The sequence below is a fragment of the Scaptodrosophila lebanonensis genome, unplaced genomic scaffold, assembly GCF_003285725.1.
Source record: "Scaptodrosophila lebanonensis strain 11010-0011.00,11010-0021.00 unplaced genomic scaffold, SlebRS2 tig00000043-arrow-pilon, whole genome shotgun sequence".
Classification (NCBI taxonomy): domain Eukaryota; kingdom Metazoa; phylum Arthropoda; class Insecta; order Diptera; family Drosophilidae; genus Scaptodrosophila; species Scaptodrosophila lebanonensis.
In genome coordinates, this window is record NW_022060545.1 from 323,673 (window position 1) to 345,732 (window position 22,060).

Consider the following 22,060-nt stretch of genomic DNA (forward strand, 5'->3'; position numbering starts at 1 on the left):
TTTCGAATCTTTTAATACTCGGCTAATTACATGAAAAACATTTTTTGTATGAGTTTTATTTACAAGTATTTGACTGGAATCCAAGAATGAAGACGGCAAGCCATTCTTAAAGATAGTGTAAAACTAAAATGATTTATAGTTCGGTGTGTTTGTAGTCGCTAGTGCAGGGCATACGGTAAATAGTGTCGTCTTCATCTTACTCGATTGTTTGTTGGTGCTGCTGTCGCCACACATTTGGCAGCCGTTTTCAACACCTTTCGGGAACTCACGCTTCATTTGCATGCAACCATGAAAGACACATGGAGCGAGAGGCAGACAGCGCCGCCAGCCGCCATCCGCCAAGCGACTAGCAGACAGACGGATAGTCTGACAGACGCCGACCGCACGACCACCAACGCATGTGCCAAAGTTGCCAGGCAGTGTCGCTGTCGCCGTCGCCATCGCCATCGTCGTCATCGTCGTTGCGGTGACAGCGAAACCGAGTGACAACCACAAAGTAAGACCGCATATATCAGAAATAATAATAACCCAAACGACGCACAGCCAAACCCAATTGAGAGTGCTGGTAAAGGGGGGCTAGAGACGTGGGGCGGAACCGCCGTTGCAAGCACTGACAATCGAATCGTCGCAAATATTTTGAGCTCTTGCCTTGGTTTGGGGAACTCGGTGCTAACGACGCCACACACACTACACATACCTAAATACATACAAGTATGTATGTATTTTGTCAACCTAGTACATAAGTATATGCCAAAATGCAAAACGGGAACTCTAGCAGTTGAGCGACCCTCGAAGCCCTCGACGCACGAATCGCACAACGGAACGAAGTTAGTGAGCGAGCAACGAATTTGCCGATGGCTGTCAACTGAAAGGTGATAAGCAATTGGATTCCAAAGGCGGTGCACGGTGCACGCTGCAAGGTGCAACTGGGGCTCTCAAGCGTGCCAGCAGAATAGAATAGAATAAATACATATATGTATATACATTCCATATGAGTACGAGTATGCAACTATTAGAAGCAGCAGTGAGTCGTTTAAGGAATCATGAATTATTTGAAAGTGTCGCTCATTTCACCAATTCACAATTATCGATAACAAGGTTGTGTGCATGGCTGCAAAAATATGAAATCGTTTCAATATTATTCCATTTTCAAAGCTATAGAATGAACTATTTCCCTTCAACTGAGAAGTATAAGTACCAGCACCAATGAGTTTTTTTTAAGGAATCATGAATTATTTGAAAGTGCCGCTCAATTCACAATTATCGATAACAAGTTCGTGTGCATGGTTGCAAAAATATGAAATCGTTTCAAATTATTCCATTATTCCATTTTCAAAGCCATAGAATGAACTATTTCCTTTCAACAGAGAAGTTAAAGAAGGGATAAGATGAAACTTTTTACATTATAGAATGTTTTATTTTCAAATTTATTTTCTAGTCGATAGTTATATAGCCATATATTCTATAACTAGAAATTTCAAACGTTTCAACTTATAATAATATTAGAGTTTTCCAATGAGTTTTGGGCTGAAATCTGCGCAGTAAGTCCTTTATAAAAATGAACGTCAAGCAAATAAAAATATTTATAATTATAAAACATAATTCAAACGTAAAAAAACGTACTTTTCGAAAGTAAAGTTTGCCTGTTTTAACCTTTTTATTCGAATTAGGTTTGTGTAGCCGTTCTATTAGTCTGACTGTATGAATGCAAGTAGTATAAATTAAATTCTTATTAGTTTTATTTGTATTTTAGAATCAATATAAAATATTTGTTTAATTTGATTTAAGTTTTGCTTATAAGATATTATTATCATGACAAAAAAGACCTATATAGAATTGTTCGTCTGTCCGTCCGTTTGTCCGTATGTATGAACCCCGATCATTTTAGAACCATAAGAGCTAGGGCCACCATACTTCGTATGTAGACTTGTCCTGTCCATACGTAAACCTAGCTTTTTGCAAAAATTATATAGCCGCCATTATTTTGTATAGTTGTCATGGGATTAATCGGTTAAGACATCAGTCTTGGTACCAACAAATTTTCTATTTATTTTGATATCTTAACAAATTAAAGTATTCATGGGTTTTCTATAGTACTTCACAATTATCTTTAACATTCTACTCGTTTATTTTTTAGGAACTATTTTTTATTTTTTTTGTATTTATTTTGGGCTTTTTTCATTTCATAAACACACAAACAAAACATAGTCTAGGAAATGAATGCGCATTTTTGGCACAGAATTAAAATATACAAAATTTTGCAATTTTCTATTTCAAAGAGAAATTAGAAAAAACATTTATGTTTTTTATTTGTGAGAAAAATTGAACTGCAAAATGACTTCCTGAAGCAACAGATCGAGTTTCTGTTGCCAAATAAAAAGGCTTCCTCTATGCAACATTTGGTGCATTAAAGCTTAATTTTGCAATCACACACACACACACACACAGATACATTCCATGTGAGTCCTGCTGGTCAGAGGACAAGCAGCTGTGGCTGTTCCCTAGTGCCTGCGCACTTAAAGTTTCAATCAAGAAATTTGATCGGCAGGAAAGTAGTAGCTCGACTAAATGAGAGACCGTGGAAGAGGGAGAGACCGCGTTAGCGCAAAGGCAGTTCAAAATTGTTGCCAATATGTGTGGCATGCAACGTGCTTACAAGTGGGCATCAGGTGCTTATCGTTGTTGTTGTTCATGCCTTTTTTTCAACTTCTCAACTCTTGACCTGGAAATCAGCTTTTGAACTCAGGCAAGCAACACTGCGGCGTTTCCTGCGTCAGCTTACACAAAAAATAAACAGCAATAACAACAACAACTGATACAACAACAATAAAAATATGGCTAAGAGCATCGTCAACCGCCATAGGAATGCAGGTCAATGTTTGGCCAGCCGCTCGGTCAATGGTTTCTGGTACTCTTCTCATTTTGCAGGCTCATTTTGCTGCCAAACACTGTTGTTGGTGTTGTTGTTGTTGTTGTTTCTCTACTTGTTGTCCCATATTTGCTGCAAGTGCGTATCCTTGTTGTGTGTGCATGCCTATGTGTGTGTGTGTGTGTGTGTTTGTGTGTATGTGTGTCATCGATCGAAGCGCACGCAAAAATGTGCGAGTTGCATTTTCCAAAAGCCTTTTTTGCACTTTTTTTATACTCTCACAAAAGGGCATCGCCCTTGGACAGGATGTACCTGCAACACACATTATTTCCCTGGCAGGCGATTGAAACTAAGGTCGAGCATGCAAATAATTTGTATACAAACTGATGTGGTCTTACAACTAAATTTTGAAGAGTGCTTCCCAAGAAAAGTTCGTTGCAGCGGAAACCTATACATTTGGTCAAAAATTCCTCCCTGTTTTGATTGAAGAAGCAATGTGATCATGTAAAACTTGTGTGCAAACTATTTGCCAGTCTGACCATAGGCTGACACTGATTGTCATCATCGAAAGAATCCAAATGCGTTATTTTTCTCCACATTGTATTCATACTAGTCGAGCTAGCACTAAAGCTTTAATTAAAGCTAGCATTTGGCATTAAATTAAGAATCGATAACGAGTATTAATGTGCATTTGGTTTCATACCAGTCAGCTTTTGTAGCCAGTACGCACGCCGATAGTATTCGATTAATTCAAATAAGAATACGGCTTAGATTTTATTTGTATTCCTACATCGAACCCATTTCTTTTTGTATAGTTGGTAATCGTTATCGATTTTGTTTACCTACCAGGTCTAATATTAATTAAAATGAATAAAAAAGTAAATTGCAAGTGCCATTGACAAAAAAGAAACAATTGAGTATAGCGAGTTAGGGTATTTTCTTCTTAAAGTACTTACGAAAGTTTTTACCAACAATTTATTCTAAGCAATTTACAGAGCTTTCTTCGGAGATTTAAAGTTCTATCTGTGATGGATAGTTCAGGTTCAATCTACATACAAAGTTTCAACTTAAATGTGAAATAATATATAAAAATAAATATAATAATAATGCTGTTGACCGATATATAGCCACATTTATTTCACATTGGAAAGATTGTTGTAAAAACTAGTGCTATGGGCAATATTTTTGGGCTGAAACATACTTGGCATGTCTTAAAAATGCCTAGAAGAGGAGTAGAAAAATTCCTTGAAATAAACGACGACTTTGCCATGAAATAGATACTTATTTGATAAAACGTTTTTCAAAATTTTTCTATTTCTTGCTTCTACTTGTATTTTTATCGATAGTTGAATACCACACACTATTTCCATTTTATTTAGAACTGGAAAGTAGCCTGCAAGCTCGGCTAAACACCGTCAGTTTCTTCTCCTTAAGAGCTGTTCTCGGTAAATATTAAAAAAAAAGTTTTATATATATAGGAATGCCGATTAATACATAATCCACAAACAATCAGATAAGAGTGTACAATTGTTCGCATACAGAACGTATGTTTCTACTCCTTTTTGTCCTTTTTTTATTCGCCATCCGTTGCATAAAAATTGAAGGGGACAGGAGGCGAATGCAGGACAAGAGCAGCAAGGATGACGACAACAGAGCTTCCTCGTCAACAACTGGGCAGCACTTTGTGCCGTGGCCGATGTAAGAGAAATAAAATTACGCGAGATATTGAATTACGCGTTTTAAATTAAAAATATTTTTGCGATTGCATTAAACGAGAGGCGCACTAATTAAAGGGGATTGCGTTTGTGACGCAGTTGCTCTTAGTTCTCTCTCTCCCTCTCCTCCTCCCCTGTCCTTTTCTCTGTCCTTCTCTGTCCTTCTGGTTTTGTGCCCATCGTTGCAGCTGGAAAACTGCAACTGTAACTGGATCTGAGCTCAGCGGGGTGCTGAACCGAACAGCAAAAAGGACATCGCAATGAAAACTTTTTGTTCGCGAACAAAGGCAATCGGAATATTTAGTCTAATTATGGCCCAATGGTTAAAGCTTTCGTACATATAAATCCCAATGTGGCTTATTCGGGCTTTAAGTTAATGTTGTGAAAGTATTAACGTAATACTCGCTACTGAGTGAATCGAACAGTGGTCCTCTAATTAAATGTAAATGCTGAAGTGTGCAATGCCACATGAAAATAAATGAAACACAGATGAATTCCCAAATTATTGTATTGTATGATCGAAATCGGATTGATTACTAAAGTAGCAATTAAGTATAGCATTCGTGCTTAGCCACTGTGCTAAATTTTAAAAAATTCGCATTGTCGAGATATTGAAAAAATTAAAGAAAATTTGTTCTTTTAGGAACGAAAAGGTAAATGGTTATAATAGAATTCCATCATCTTCAGTTGTCGAAGTTCTATTTAGAGCTTGAATGATTTAAACACTTACTATTTATATCGAAAAAAAAGTAATTAAACAAAATGCCCGCATTACAGAGTCTCTATTGTGAATGAAATGGTTGTCCGAAATCGATAGAGCATCGATACATTTAAAATAAAAATGAGCGGAAATCCTTTTCATTCTACGATTGTACATCGTTTTTTAACATCGCAAAGTTTTCTACCTGAAATTTAAAAGACCTTCCCAAATGCAACAAAATAGACTCCAGAAGAAAACGTTTAATTTTGGCATTTACTTTTTTTACTATTTACCATTTTGAATGAAACAATGTCATATTTTCATGTTGTCATACTTTTCAATTTTTCATAAAAAAAATAAATTCAATATAGTACATACGTAAATTTTAATTGAAAACTACACACAATTCAGCACGAAACTGAGTTGGATTTAAATAAAATAACTAACTAATAACATTATTTAACTTTGTAAGGAAATGAATTACAAATGTGCCCATACTTTAAGCCTAATTTATTTATTATAGAGCACCGATTTTGAAGAAGCTTCTGCTTATAAAACAGCAATACTTGTATAAGTAACTCCTAAATAAAATGTCGAAATAAACAAAAAAATTTGTAATGTCACTTAGATTGATTTCTGCACCGATTGTTCCTATGACAGATATATGATATAGCTTAAAAATTTTGATAAAAATTCAGATCATAGTCAGGCACCTTAAAAATCTCATTAACGCTGAATTTTCTTAAGATATCTCCAAAAGCAGAAAAGTTATTCAACTAATAGTTATTTATATGGTGATCGTTCCTATGGAAGCTAAATGATATAGTTCACAGATTTTGATGAAAATTCCGAACATAGTGCGGCACTCTAAAAATCTCATTAATGCTGAATTTTCTTAATATATATCCAAACAAAGAAAAGTTATCCAACTAAGAGTTATTTTTATGCTGATCGTTCCTATGGCAGCTATATAAAATAATGGGGCTATATGTGGTCTGTAATAAACTCGATCTACGCATGGATAAGTCAAGTCTAGAAACGAACTTTGACGTGTCTAGCAATAATGGTTCAAAAGATCAAAGCGTTCATACGGACGGACATAGAGCCAAATCCTCATGGATTCGTCTAGTCATGCAGGTCTAGGACGCCTTCCTGTCATCTAGTAGACCCTTCGATCCTTCGGTTGCAGCTTAAGCATAAGCATTAAATGAAAATCATCAAATTAATTAACGAGAGCTTAGCCCCTGACCTACGCACTTGTTTGGCTATTGTCCTGAAATTAAAGTTACTCTCTAGTGCCAGGTCGAAAATAAGAAGAAGAAGAAGAAGAAGGCGTGCTGGGGGTCCCCTTTTTTCTATGCCTTTTATGCGCACAATTTGCGACATGTCAGTTGCAAGTAACGGCGCGTCGGTCTAAACGTTCAAACATTTTCGCACAACAGGAAATTGACTTTTCATCGACAGCGCAAGTCTGGAGACGGCGCTCAAGAAGAAGAGGAAGAAGAGGAGGAGCAAGAAGAAGATGGCGAAGAAATGACATAACTCCAAGTATATGCAAATACTTGTCCTGCGTTATAAATGCTGGAATGCTTGTCTGCCTCCGCGGCTGCCGCTGCCGCTGCTGTTGCTGTTGTTGCTGCTACTTCTTATTCTTCGGCTAAGTCTCTTTTGGTGGCTGTCAAAAAAGCTTCAACAGCAGCAACAACAACAACAGCAACAACAACAACAATAGCAACAGCATTATTAACAACAACTTCCGTTACAAGGCAGCAGTGGAATTGGCCCGCGACCCCGAACTATGCGTCCGCTCATCACATTGCTCAAAAGTTAAGCCATTAGCGAAATGTCCTTTACTTTGCTTATAACGCAATTTTCTGTTACCGTTGCTAGCTCGCATCGCACTCTCTCCCTCTCTCTCTCACTCTCTCTTTCCCACTCTCTCTTTCCCACTCTCTTTGTCTGTGCCTCACTAAGCGCTGTTGTTCTCTTTTTCTGCTCGTGCTGTCCATTGTCTGTTGCTTCGTTAGCCGCTGCCTTGGCGCTAAATGACAACTTCACTGTCAGCATTTTAAACTTTTCGTCCCACTCTCCCTCCCCCTCCATCCCCCTCTCCCTCTCGCACGCGCGTTCTCTTTTGGTCGCTCACTCGCATCTGATCCTTTTCCATTTCATGTTGCTGGCCTCCACCATTTATTTTTTTGTTGCCATTTTTCGGGGCGCTAAGCAAAGTTTTTCGGTTGTTCTGTTCGCGCTGCATTGTGTTTTGGCGAAAACTTTCCTTGCAACGTTAATGAAGTTGAAGAAATTTTTGTTTTAATTCGTTTTAGGGTGACAGCTTATGGGATTTTTATTCTCCTTTGTTCAAATAGTCGCCGCATCATCACACATTTCGGGAATGCCATAAAGAAATGCCTTCAATATCCAAATTATTAAACAATTCTTTTACGAAGCAATTCATCAACTATCTATAAGTTATTACCTTTTATATATATAACAAAGGCAAATAATTTCTAACTATTTCCTTATATTGGATTCTTTTCAGGTATGTGCTCTAATATTTCCGAAAAGTTCTTGAAATTCTTTAGTAAGTAGAAAGTGTTGACACAATATATAGAAATCTCGTAACTCTCTTTTATGCAAATGGGAAATCTTTAAGGACTCGATGAAGTTTTGTTTATTTTAAGAAAATACATTTTCTGGAATGGCTATAACCCAAAATGGTTATTTTTATTTTACGTACACTAATGTTGTTTTCGTCGAAACGACTACGGCCTTTTTGCAATTGTGTCTCAGTTTTTAAATTCAATTAAATTAAATTCAATTCTTAGAACTTTAAAATTATACAAAAAATCAACATAAAACGTCTTCATATACTTTTACTAAACTTTCAAGTAGTCTTTTTTGTAATTACAATACTTGGCAGCTTAAATCAGACTTTAAGAATTAGCAAATTTTACAAACTTGGTTCTTTGGCATAAAGTTGGATTTAAGGATTCATATCAATAATAAAATTAAGGAAGTTAAGGAACATTATATTAACTTGAACACAAGCTCTTTTTTTTCAGTACGAAATTTCCATATTTTTCTTTCATTTATGATTAACAAATACTCATGCTAGACATCCAGTTCCCCGATCAACCAGTTTAAGGAGAAATTAATAAAAATTTTAAGCTTGTGGATTATTGCGAGTTTGTTTCTTTCCACAATTATAAAATATGAGCTGCTTACACCAAAATATTCCCTCTTCGTTGCTTTCCAGTCAATACATTTCGATTCAGAACTCTTTCGACACATCAAATCAGAACTTAAAACTACAAAAGATTTTTTTAAAAGTTTGTGTTGTTTGCATTAAATGAGAGTTACTTAAACAGGGAAGGGATAAGCTATTAGATTTTGCTACCACCTACACAATGTATTCAATTGTCTAAGTTAATTTAACCAAATTCAAAAATAAACAGCTTTGTTCTGGCTTTTTATGTTCGTAAAATTAGATGAAAAGCGGAGGCATTAGTGCTGGGTAATTTTATTTATGACTTTCCCTTTGAACTGTGTCTTCAAGTTTTTGAAGCCAATATTTTAATGAAAACTAAAATTTAATTTTTAGTTTTATGCTTTGCTTAAATGCTGTTACGACAATGTTAAAAGGCGCTAACAGCCATCGTCTCTGTTAAGCATCGTTTATGAAATGTTGCGACAACATTTGAATGCTTGCCTGACAACATTTCTGCTAAGTCAACAGACCCAGAAGAGCTCACCCCGCGGCCACTGTTATTACAGCGGACGCTGTTAGTTTCACATGCCAATATCTGTTGTCTGTTAACACTAGATAAATTTGAACGAAACTTCAACTTCGTGCAGTGCGTAACACGGCAGCAGCCGGCAATAGCAACCCACCCACCCCCATTTCCCCTACATTGGCGGCAACTTGCCAAAATGTGAGGAACGCACTTTTTAACCTTCAAAATCTGTATGTGGTTGGCGCTCTCAGCAGCTTCGTTCAATTTTACTCAGTGTCGCTGCAAAGGCGCTGTGAACGACGGCAGCAGCGCAGTCTATGCTGGCGTCGTGCACAGCAGCACAAGCAGCGGCAGCGTCGACATGCGCAGTCTTCTGGCAGAGCCAGAGCCCCAACGAAACCCAAAATACGACGACGGCAGGCGGCCAAACGAGTGAACCAACAACAACTAGAGTTGAGGCAGAACACTCACACACTCACGCACAGCATCAATATGGAATGCTCAGTGCACGCTCTCCGGTGTTCACTCACCGAGCAGCTGTTTCGTTTTCATCCGCTGCTGCTGCTATTGTTTTTGGTTTTAGCTCTGCCCTCCCACGACACTTGCGCGCGTCAACTTAACGAAACACGTTTGCACTCTCGCGCTCGCGCTCGCTCTCCCGCTCTCTCGCATCCTCGCAATACACAAAAATTGAACGCTGTTGGCAGCAAGCGCTTCGTTGTTTTGCTTTTCAGTCTGAAAACGTCGCTCGCTGTTTAAACTTCGTTAGATGCGATTGCACGCACGCTCGCAACGCCGCGCGCAACGCGTACAAATTCTGAAGCACAACAAACGAGCAAAATAACACCTAGAAGAAGAAAAAGGTAGCAAAGAAGAAATTCGGTGTTCATGTCCCGTTTTAGTCTTCGTCCCAACAAGTCGCGTGTTTTTTCTTCGCTGTGTGATTAAATAAAAATAAATGTGCAAATATTCAAACGCTCGCAAAATATTTGTAAACGGTTTTTTGGAAATTTGTAACTAACTGCGCGCGTTGTTGTTGCGGCCTGCCAGCCTGCCCGCCTGCCCTCAGGCCAAAATATTTTATTGCCTGCTGCAGGCTAGTCCAGTGTGTTGTCCTGCGTTCTGTCCGAAGCGTCGCAGTCGCGTCGCAGTGAAAAGAAGACATAAAAATTTACAAGTCAAGATTGCGCCAAAGTCGTAAAAGGCCCTAGGCAGCGGCCGAGAAGTAGGCAGAGAAAGAGGCGGCCAGCGAAATGTGCCGAAAATAAATTAAGGAGAGAAATTGAAACCAATACCAACAACAACAACAACAACAACAGCTAATAGCAGAATCTTGAAAATGTTGTCAGAAATTGCCCAAAAAAAGTGTTCAAGTGATTGTGTGTGAGTGTGTGTGTGTGCGCGTGCATTGTTATTGTTGTTGCGCAAGAAATTGCAACGCAGAAGAAAAGTAAAGCAAAAATTGTGTGAGCAGCGTCCCAGAGCTCTCTTCTACTCTTTTTCCCCGCTACTCTACTACTCTGTCCGCCTTTCTGCTTTCCTCGCGACCAACGGCTTGCGCCCACAAAAGCCTTCAAAATTAAGTTCTCAAAGCAAAATCCGCATCACGCATACCGCCACACGGACAACATCTACGACGGTGGCACCGACACCGACGACGACGAATGTCCTTTGGAGTCCACCACTATGAATCCCTACGAATATGAGTCCACACTGGATTGCCGCGACGCGGGCGGCGGACCTGGTCCCGGGACCCTACCCATGACCGGACGCCACAAGTCGACGGCCGTCCACGACAGCCAAACCCTGCAACACCAGCAGAATCAACAGAATATGCAATCCGCTGCTGCTGCAGCAGCGGCCGCGGCCGCGGCAGCGCAGTCACATTACGATTACGAATATCAACATTTGACCCATCGTCCACCGGATACAACAACAGGAAACACAACGGCGCGCACACACGGCAGACAAGGTGAGCGACACAGCCAATAAGCAGTGCAAAAATATTGCATTTTCCATGCTCTGTAATCCGTAGAGAAGTTTTTTAGGAAAACAAATTTTTCTGGTAGCGCTGTGTTCTCCTTCCTCTTGTTGTAAAGGGTATTTCAATGTCCAGTGTAACATTCTCGTTTGCTTTTGTTGTTGCTTCAGCGATTAATAAGTGATGCAAATTGACGAAATGGGAATTTGTTTACCGTTCGAGAGAGCTAATTGGGCAGAGGAGACGTATTTTTGTGTTTACTGTTCAGTTTAACCCTTTGTGCGCGCTTGTGGCAGATTCGTACCAAGTGTTTGCTTTCTTAAATTGAATGTTTTGTGAATTAAAACTGAAACTGCTTAGCTAAAGATATTGAAGGCAAACAAAGCTGCGATTAAATAACAATTCGAAACATCTTAAAGAAACCAACTGCCCACAGAAACAGTTTTTATTTTTGGATAAACGAAATGCAAATAAATAAAAACTTAATATCGGTAGTAAATTTATGATTTTTTGTAATCAAAAATAAAAACTGGAAGTACTTGTGTTTCTTGAATTCAAAGTTAAAAAACAAAAATGCTATTCAAATAATTGCCAAGTAATAATTGGAAAGTAAATTGTAGTAGAAAATTATAGGTGATTATAAAATGCTTATTATCAGTGTTAATTGAACCAACATATACTGGTATATTTTTTTGTATCATTCTCCAAGCTTTGTTGCATAATAAATGTCATTTGGAACGTAACTAAACTTTTGCAAAATAAATGAACAGCTTAAATTAATTAAAACGGATTAAGGGCAGAATATGTTAAATTTTCAAAAGCTAAAGAATTATATTGAGCTCAGATTTTGTGATAAGGTGTTGCAATTGGCTTATTCTTGACCAAAAGTAACTCATATGCAAGAAATTTGTGGGTAGAAATGTGTTTTGGTTGCAAGTCAATTGCAAAATCCAAGTGTGTTTAAGAATTCCATTAATTTCAGTAAAAATGTACGAATTCATCCAATAAAGTGCTCTCTCTCTTCCCAAATGAATAATTGATACATCTTTTATGTTTCGACACTTGTTTCAACAGATTAATAAAATGTTACCTTTAATCAATTATTCAACAAATAGTTGTAGTTTCTTTCTTTAATCAAAAGCCTACAAATTTAAATTAAAAGCAATCAAGCATTCAAAGGGAGAGAGACTATCTCCACAAAGTGCAAATTTTCACATAATTATCAAATGAAATGAAATTATTTACTGCAGTCGTTAAATGAAAAATGTTAATTCTGATTCGCATTTGAGAATGAGCTTGAAAACAAATTTCTAATAAAATTCGAGGCTCAGCACTTAATCGAGTATTAATAAACAATTAATGTGTCTACAGGAAAGTGCGAAGCCAGTTACCCCATGGTCCTTCGTCATATGCCGACCCTTCGGGTCGAAAAACTTTAAAACCCACTGAGCCGATAAATGAAAATTCAAAAGCTCAGCGAACATACTTGTGTTTTGGAAAAACTTGCAACAGCTTTGGGAACAAATTAGCGGCCCTTATCGCGCTGCAAACATTTTGCATAAATTAAACAAATTAAGTCAATGTCAGCAGCAAGGCAGGGAGGGGGAAAAAGCAGGAAAATATAAAACAGAATATACTTCTATATATAGTATAACAGGGGGTAACTGTCAAAGTTAAGGTTGATCGGGGTAGAGAGCCAGTCAGTTGGCATTGAAAAGAATTGTCTGCGATGCGTTAATTCCTGTATTTCATACTTTCTGTTTTCCCACTTACTCATGATTTTTCCGGCTGAGCGCTTTTCACAGCGCCTGCCAAGTCAAACTGTTTGCATTATTATTTGTCTTATTAATAACAGAAGCGTCTGTGAAAATGAAACTCGGGATAAAGCAGCAGCGGCAGCAGTAATAGAAACAACAACAACAACAACAAAAACTTCAACAATAACAGTCAAGCTAGAAGTTGCTTTGTAAAATGTACGCCTCGGGGTTTTCATTCTATTCAGTTTCTTTATTTTCTATTTTTTAATATTTTCCAACAGCTCCCGACAGCGGCACAGTGGCCGAAAAGAGTTTTGACAAACAAAATGTTGATGGCTGAGTGGATTAAAAAGGATAGAGTTATAGTTAGAGGATACGGAATTTGAAAAAGTGATAGGATTAAAATGTTGACAAAACTCGACTAGAGAATAAATGGCTATGAATAAATATATTCCCCTTGTTTAGAAAAAAATGATGTTGGAAGTTGAAATCAAAGCTACGCTCAGATAAGGAAATAAATTGCAGATGCGTTCCAATACTTCAATTAAAAAACATTATAAAATTGAAAAAGTTTTCTACTACAGTAAATTATGTTAATATTAATCTTTAAGAAGATTAATAAATTTAATAAGTTTGTTAGAAAAATTGTATTTATTTATTCAAAAAAGAATTCCTATGCTAGCAGTGGAAAAAAGATATGGCAGATTGGCCTCAAGCTAAGATATATAACTAAATAAAACCAAAATTAGTTAAATAAATTAAATATAAAGTATTATTAAAATACAAATAGTTAGAAAAACACTGCTATTGTGGTATTTGTGTTGCTTCAAGCATTTGTTCAAATACTTTTCATTTTTGAAAAGCTACCTTTTTCTTGCAAAATAATTAAAAAATTGCCACTGTATTGTGTGCGCTTTGTCACAAATTAAGGATACGAATCCGAATCTGATGCCTGCGGCTGCGGCAAAAGGGCGCCTTAGAGAGGAACTCTTGAGTTTCTCGACTTGGAGTGGCGTTCGGTTACAGTTCCGAGGCAGGCACTGTCTGGATATTTGCGCTGCCTGTCTTTGTTGGCCTGGCCTGCATTTTAAAGTAGTTGACTGACTGCCTGTTTGTCTGATTATCTTGCCGCCTCACTTGGTTTTTCCCTATTTTTCAAGGGTTTTCCCTTGGTTGGCGGTGCTTTTCCAAATTAAATTTAAGCCGCTGTTTGTCAAATGATTTTCAGCGCCGCTCCCTCACTCTATTTCCATGTCTATCCCTCTCTCTCTCTCTCCCTCTCTCTCAGACGTTTCTTTGCAAGGGCTTAGTTTTGTTGCGAAATCCTTGACAAATCGCATTTTCATTGTCATGTGTATTGTTACCCTGTTTTCCAGCTGAGTCGAAAGCAATTGAATTTTTCTTTGAGGACTTTTCTTTCTGTCATTTATTGACTGCACTGCTTTGAAATCCTTATGCTGCAATCAAATGAAATGAATTCTTTAAGAGAAGAAAACTCGATTTTTATGGGAATGTACTGAAGATTTTAAATATAAGTTAAATATTTACTTGAAAATATATAGCACTTATGTGGAAGAATAAACAGATAGTTTAGATTGCGAATTTTTCAGCGAATTTTTCAGCTCCAAATGATTCAGTTTTCTCAAGTTTTCTCGCTTTTCAACAAAACCGTATGATTCACAGGAAACATATTTAATATTTCCCTCAGCCCCCATAAACGAAACATCCACACATCCCATAAGTGGAGGAAAAATCCGAACCGAATATCGATACATTCACACGCAACTGTAAACAAATTTGGAAAACCAAAACACTCAGGAGCCAAAGTGTGGACCACCGCAATAATTACAAAACTAATTCTAAACAAATGAAAGCCACACAAAAAAAAAACTCGCATTTGTTTATACAAAAAACAAAAAAACAAAAAAATATTGTTCGACACGAAAATCGAACAGCAACCGACACACATTTTTTTTGCAAATAATTCAGAGAATAAAAATAAACAGTGCTGGGGGCTTGAGCAGGGGCAGGAGGGCGCGTGGGTGTTGACGAAGGCAACCTGCTGTTGCCTCATTAGCTGTCCAAAGCTGCTGACGCAGACGCTGCAGGCGTGGTGTGTGTGTGTGTGTGTGTGTGTGTGGGTGAGTGTGAGTGAGCTGAGGCCCACAAAAGGCGCTATAAACTAATCAGAAATCGGGTGCGGCATAAACAAATAAATTTATTCGCGCTGCGATTGAAAAATCAAAACGAATCACAGTGCCCCCAAGTTGCAAACAAACTGAAAAAATAGGGCTATGATTTGAAGGTTTTCCAATTGGTTTTAAATTAATAAATAGCATTCATACATCTGTATATTATTAAACTTGTTGTAAAGCTATTGAACGGACTTATATTCACATTTTTTAGCAATTATGCTTTTTAAACAACTCATTCAGCGCAATTAGTCGTACTTTTAATATGTTCCTACATATTTTTCTGCTCTTTTGTTTAGCTATTTAATTGTTGTTAGGCTCTAAAAGTGTTCCTTTAAGTCCTGAATGGTCATAATTTTGCAAAATCTGTTTAACAAAATGGAATTTGCTTTTGGCGCTATTTAGTGGCCGCTAAAGAAAATAAGCGTATAATTGTAAAATGTAAATGAATAACATATTTTGAAATATGATTGATAAATGGTATTCCATTGCCTCTACAGATTTTATCTCGAGAAGTACCAGAGGTTTGGAAAAATGTATTTCTCTGCATATTCTCTTTTAGCTTAATACACCACTCTCAGGGATTTTCTATACCTTCGATTACTTCTTTATACAATAATTCCATTTCTTCATTATTGCCAAGTCTTTTAGTTTCGAAAAGCAATATAATAAGGGCTTTATTGGGAAAAAGGGTGCGGTGGATTTTTAATTGACAATTCTCCGATTAATAAGCGCTATTCAAAGTAAATTTAGTTTTTAAAGTACATTAATTTTTAAATAACTAAAATATTGAAAATACTGAAAATTAAATCCTCTCATCTTACTGCTGAATTCTTGTTAATATTATAACTAAAGAGGCTCAGTTCTTTCCCCACAAAATTAGTGTTGTTCCGAAATATGCGTTTTTTCAAAAAATAATTACATCTACTCTGTATCATCTTTCTAGGTCTGTTGTTCTTCTCTGCCCAGCATGGATTGAAAACGAATTTATAAATAAAAGAGCTCTGGTTAATGAAGCGTTCTTAACAAAAATGCATGCTCTTGTTATATATACTTAGAGAGTATGGCTTAGGTCGGATATGAGTTAAGCCTTGCGCAAGCAACTTTTTATATACCTTCTAGTCATCTTGGCTCTTTAATATACGTACTGTTTTTATAAATAATCTTCCTTCTGTCTTGTCGAAAACAAAAATGAACATAAAGAGGTCCTTGATAATTGAGGCTAGAAACTACCTCGTATTACTTGCAATTAGCCTCAACTTGATATCAATTTCGCACCACTGTGCGAAGTTGCTGTAAGTTGCTCTTTGCCTCATTGCTCGACCTTGTCATTTGGAATTCCATATTCATTTGTTAAATTAGCGGCAACTTTTTGTCCATGTTTATTCCCTGCTTGATTGACACTGCAGGCCATCTGGCCATACATTTAATAATGCAAAGTGCCAACAACAAGAGGAGGATTGCTTCACTAATTTGGCTAATTGGCCACTTCTCGGGAGATTCTAACAAACAAACAACAAGCAGAACAACAACCTAGCGATGTCTATAAATACGCGAAAATTTCTTTGAAACATCTTGCTCTTCTCATTGTTGTTGTTGTTGTTGTTGTTGTTGTGCATGCAATATTTTCACACATCAACAGCTGCAGACGAAATGGCAACATTTTCCATATTTTCTCAAAGCTGATTTTGCGCTTTTTTATGTGTTTTTTTTTTTATTTTTCATTCTGATGCCGCCAAGTCAAAGCGAAGAGGCGCCAAATTCTGTGTCGGCTTTTGGCATTTTTCACGCGTACTGCGAACATTTTTATGATTACGGGAAAGAAAAATAAGAAAAACCCGAAACAGAATTGAAGGAGAAAGAATGAAATTGAAGGCAAAGCAAAGCCGAAGCCAAAGCCAGAAAGGAGCAGCCTTTTGCTCCTCTCTTTGTGTGTGTGTGTGTGTGTGTGCGTGTGAAAATGTGAAAATTTACGAGCCAAACCCTCGAAAATGCAGCCCCGCCCACTTTATTGAATTTTATTTCTCGCCAAAAGTGAAGTGCCCACGTCTCAGATGCTGTTCTTGTTGTTGTTGCTGTAATTTATTGTTTGCAGTTAAGAAATTTATTTGTTTTGTTGTAAATTTACAATTTGGCTTTTTCTCCCTTTTCGTGCAGCTATGCGTCTCCCAGGTAGCCAGTAGTCCCGCTCCGTCCCAGTCATTTGAGGATCTCTCTTCTCTGTTTTTTTATTTTTTTTTAATTTCATTTCAAGCTTCAATTGCTTGCAATTGTTTTTATAACACCCGGCCGCAAAGAAATTGCCACCAGAGGTGGCCCCAACTGGGAGCTGAAGGTGTGGTTGTCGGTCTAGATGGCTCGATGGCTGGATGGGTGGAGCCTCAGCAAATGTTAGACAGAAATAAAGTTATGCAAATTTCCCTTTATGTTCGGTTATGGAAATATGTTTGAAAATGCTGAAAACGGAAGTCGGAAATAATAAAATTGAAGCTGGTTTGTAAGTGTGTGCTTGTGTTTTTGGTCTTCAATGGTCTTGTGGTCGGTTTAGTAAGCCAAGGCACATGAGACTGAAATGCCAGAAAGTCAAAATGCAGAAATTAAAATATTTGGTAGCAATTCAAAGTCGTGTTTTGTATAACATTGTAGCGCGTAATTGTTTTTAAAGAGAACAACATATTTGTAAATATATAGTATAACAAAATTGCTTGCATAATTCTTTATAAATGTAAGTTCAGTCAACTGTACAAGAGGAAATTCTTTCAACACTAAATACCGCAGATAATCTCTAGTAACTCGCATAAAATAAAAGTGCTTGTATTCAAAATTCTACAAATTATTTCTCATTTACAAACATACGTACATATATCAGAGCGTCTAAACAGGCAGTCTTTCAACCTTAAATACTGATACCAGCCTCTAGTAACTAGATGGCTGACTATGCTAGAGCCTTCAAAAACTCACTTAATTAAAAACGATATTCTTTAATTCTTAACTGCAATTTTTACCTCATATTTAATAGTTTAAGTATACTTCAAATATTTCTCCTAACATCCGCTTACCCAGCTTTTGAGTATGTCAGAGCAGTATTCGGAAACTCACACACTCTTGTCAGAGCTTCAATTGATCGTGAAATTTGTCGATTAGTATTTGAGAAAACATCTAATACCATGACTCACCTCTGCTAACTCAGCTGCTGTTTATTCGAAACACCATCGAAACATGGTCACAAATTCAAATTCAATTTCAAGCCAAATTTGGTTTAAAAGACAATTGTTCGTTTTCACTAAATTAACCAAAATTCTGGAAAACTGCCCATTCACATTTGTGGCAAACAAGCAACGAGCATAGAACATTTGGGCCAGAGAAATCTGTAGCTACAAGCGGCTTAGCTCAATGCTCAGGCACCTAATCCGCAGACTAGGAGGCTAAGCTGCTCATGAAAACTGAGCCTTCAAATTGCTGGCAGAAGATCTCGTGACTTGAGTCGCGTCTGGCGCTGTGCCCTCTAATGACACCATAAAGCCATGCTGTCATATTAGGACTTGTTAAAAAATAATGCCCAGTCACGGACAGATCCGTACTTACTCATACCTACTCGTATATTTTACATTTATTCTGCATAATTCCAGTCAAGACATCAAAAGCAACAAAATTTGTAAAATGTCTGCATTGGGAAATTTTGAGCCGTTCTTCTTGTTGGCTGCAACTGTCAATAACAGCGACAGGGCGACGAGTTATGGTAGCGAAATTCCAACTTATTACTTCCTGACAGCTGTCAAAAAATATGCAAACACCCTGACAACAACAGCAACAACAACAACAAGAACAACAACGGCAATCCTGCGAAACTATATATGCGTAGAAATGTACGCAAAATTATGTAAATCATTGCGATTTCAGCACCCAAAAAAAGGTGAAGGAGTAAAGGAAACGGTAGATGAAGTAAAAAAAAAAAAAAAAAATGACAGCACATAGACGGAAATTCAAAATGTCAAGCGCACAAGGAAAATGCCAAAGTAGCGGAGTGGGAAAATGCTGAGGAAAATTACATGTAAACAGCAGGAGACCAAGTGCAAACCTTTTTTCTTTTCTTCTCTCTGCTCTTCTCCTCTTTGTTGAACATTTTCAGCAGAAAACACAAAGGGACGCACGAACTAGGGCACGACAAGTCCGAGCCAAGTCCTTTAAGCCCGTACACTCAACACGGTTGCCACGGATCGGCGCCAAACGAGGAGGGTGAGTCGAGGCCTCATAATGATGCAGGACGCGTTGCCGCAGTCCAGTCTAAACCGCAAATGAGCAAACCCTTGCAAAAGATAAATTAGCGCCGAAAATTTGTTAGGTGTATTGACCTGGACCCCTGACCTGCTTCAAATGTCGCTGGGAAAGTACATATAAAACATACATATGCACATACACACATGGGTGTGAGTGTGTGTGTGTACTGCATTTTCCACTTCTCGGACTGCTGTACGTGCCTGCAGTTGCAGCTGATTGTGATGGTGAAGGTGATGGGAATGGCGATTGCCATGGTGTTGGCTCGTTAATGTCTTTTTGTCATTTTGGGATTAGGAGCGTCGGGTCTCGACCTGAACACACACACGCACACATTTCAACCTTCCTTGTGCGTTTTCTGCGCCATGCCTCATTGGCATTTTCATGTTCGTTTTTTTTTCCAGTATTTTTGTGACGTATGTACAAGTGTTTGTTGAACGCCAGGGCTTAAAACTCTCCCCTCTCGTCGTTTTTTTTTTTGGGCTCAACCCATTCATGCATAGAAATCTGAACCATAAGATGCTGGACTTTAACGAAAATAAAAAAGGATACTCAAATTTGATTTTCCTTGGGCTAAGCCGCTTAGGGAACAGAATACATCTGTAATTTTAATAGTCAGCTTCATTGAGGTTTTTTTTTCTTTTTTTTAAGCATGTGTGTGTGCGTCTGTGTGCATAGCCTGGTATTAATGCTGAGTTCGTTTTTGATATTTTAAAATTGAATTTGTATGCCTAGTCTGACGCGATGCCGAGTTACTTCGGTTATTGATTTGTTGGAGTGTGCTTTTTCACATAGAAAACTCAATTGGGCGTGCTGACTAAGACGATTGGCATTGAATTTGATGGGAAGGCAGAGAAGTTCTGATTTAGTCATATTACAGAAGAAAGGAATGACCATTTTTATTTGTAATTCTCCTCAATCAATGCCGAGTTGGTTTTTGATATTTTAAAACTGAATTTGTGTTTATAGCCAATTCCGTTGCTGAGTTACGTAAGTTATTCATGTGTTGGGGTGCTGTGCTTTGTCCCTACTGAGTGAGTAACAGAATAATAACAAGATAATTATAGCTATTTTGACAATGCATTCAAGCTGGGAAACAATCTACAGCTCCAGAGCATTTTCCCCATTGATGATGGCAGCGGCACCATAAAACTCTGAAATGTGATAAGCAATCATTGTAAATACGAGACTCGGAATGTCTTAAACGTATGTTTTGTGCCACCACATTACTCAAACATATCGCATACAAAGTATTCAACTTTTTATGACTTATGCTCTATCGAAGGGAAAACCAAAAGCAACAACAAAATAAAACATTGTCTCAACTCCCATGCATGGCTCATCATATGGCACGTTCTTCTGACTGACTGATGATTGCTCAGAGTAATTGCAGCAATTGCTTTGAAACTTCTCCCCCCTCCCACCACATATGCACTGCAAACCGAAAATTAAATGAAACAAAGCGAAACCTCCCGAGTACAAGAATGGGGAAATGGGAAAAATGCTCAGCGAAAAACGCACGCAAAAGTCATAAAAAAAATATGCGAGAATTGTGCAGCTTTGTGTGTTTCGCTCTTTTATTGTCGAACATTAAATTTATTATTTTTTATAGAATGTTTCACAACTGAATGCAAATTTGTAACTGCCCCGCCATGACGCATCCATCCCTATCCCTATCCCCATCCCCATCCCTCATCCCTTACGTTCTGCTGTCTCTGGAAGTCTTGGCTTTTACGAGTACTCGACATGGCTTGTGTGTTTGTTTGTTTTTTAATTGTTTGAAGCGACGTATGCAAAGTTTTATTATTTTTTACTTGGTCTACTGGTGTGGAAAGACATGCGGGGAGAGTGCGGAGGATGAGGAGGGTGAGGAGCGTTAGCTGCAGTCTTGAGTCGGGCTAGCCAAGCCATAAACATTATAGCCTTTGCCAGAAGTTGTAAAAACTAAACGTAATGACAAATTTCTGCGCTCTCGCTACCAAATGAGCAACTAGATGCATTTTTATGGCATTTATGCTGAGGCGACGCAGCAGCCATAGAGGAAACGATTGTAAAAACCTCTGAGTACACATTTCGGGGCTTATGGTTGCACTGCAATGGGTCCGGGTGCATGGGAAGCTGATCTTCTTCAGCTTGGTACTACTTGGTTAAGCTGTGTGTTGACAAGTTTAATCTTTCAGAGTTTTGTTGCTTGTCTGTGGGGGGGCAAGTGATACAAAGTCGTTGATTGAGGAGTACTTGGCCTTGTCTTTGTCTCTTACGTGTTAGTTGCAGTTGTGGGAACTAATATGTAAGAGATACTGCAGGTTCTTAAATAACACTTAACAAAATATACATTTTTATTTGTTTGTTAGTTTTTAAGATATTTTAAAGTCAGTTGAAATCATGTGTGGCTGTCAGTTGCGAGAATTCTAGCAATCATATTTTTATCTGTTGCTAGTTAAGGGTCTAGCCTGTGGTTGCTTTCTGAACACGCTTCTGTTTGTTGAATTGTATATATTCTTGACCTGCATTAGTTTCATTTGTTTGTACGTCTGAACGCCGATATTTTCAAAATTATTAAAGATACTGCCACCAATTTTGCTCTGTGGCTCGTTCTAACTACTTTGCATTGTTTTTAAAATATTTTAATCATATATATCATCACATTTGTTCATAAAACTCAAATATTTTGTGTTGCCTTATTATTTTGTAATATACATTTTATTACAAAGTGAGGAGACAATGCAAATATATGTTTGGATTATTTACACGAATCATTCCATTTTCGAATAATTTGTCTGCATATCAGGCAAGTACATTTATAGTTTAGATTCATCTCAGTTTTTTAAAGA

General features: G+C 37.7%; 1 protein-coding gene across 1 annotated transcript in view; it reads left to right on the forward strand.

Moving 5' to 3' along the window:
• Positions 1 to 10,707: 10,707 nt before the first annotated feature.
• Positions 10,708 to 22,060, forward strand: part of LOC115623150 (teneurin-m) — a 222,303-nt gene continuing 210,950 nt past the window's right edge. The window contains exon 1 of the mRNA XM_030517360.1: positions 10,708 to 10,993. Within this exon, the coding sequence (XP_030373220.1) occupies positions 10,708 to 10,993 (286 nt within the window). The remainder of the gene's footprint in view (positions 10,994 to 22,060) is intronic.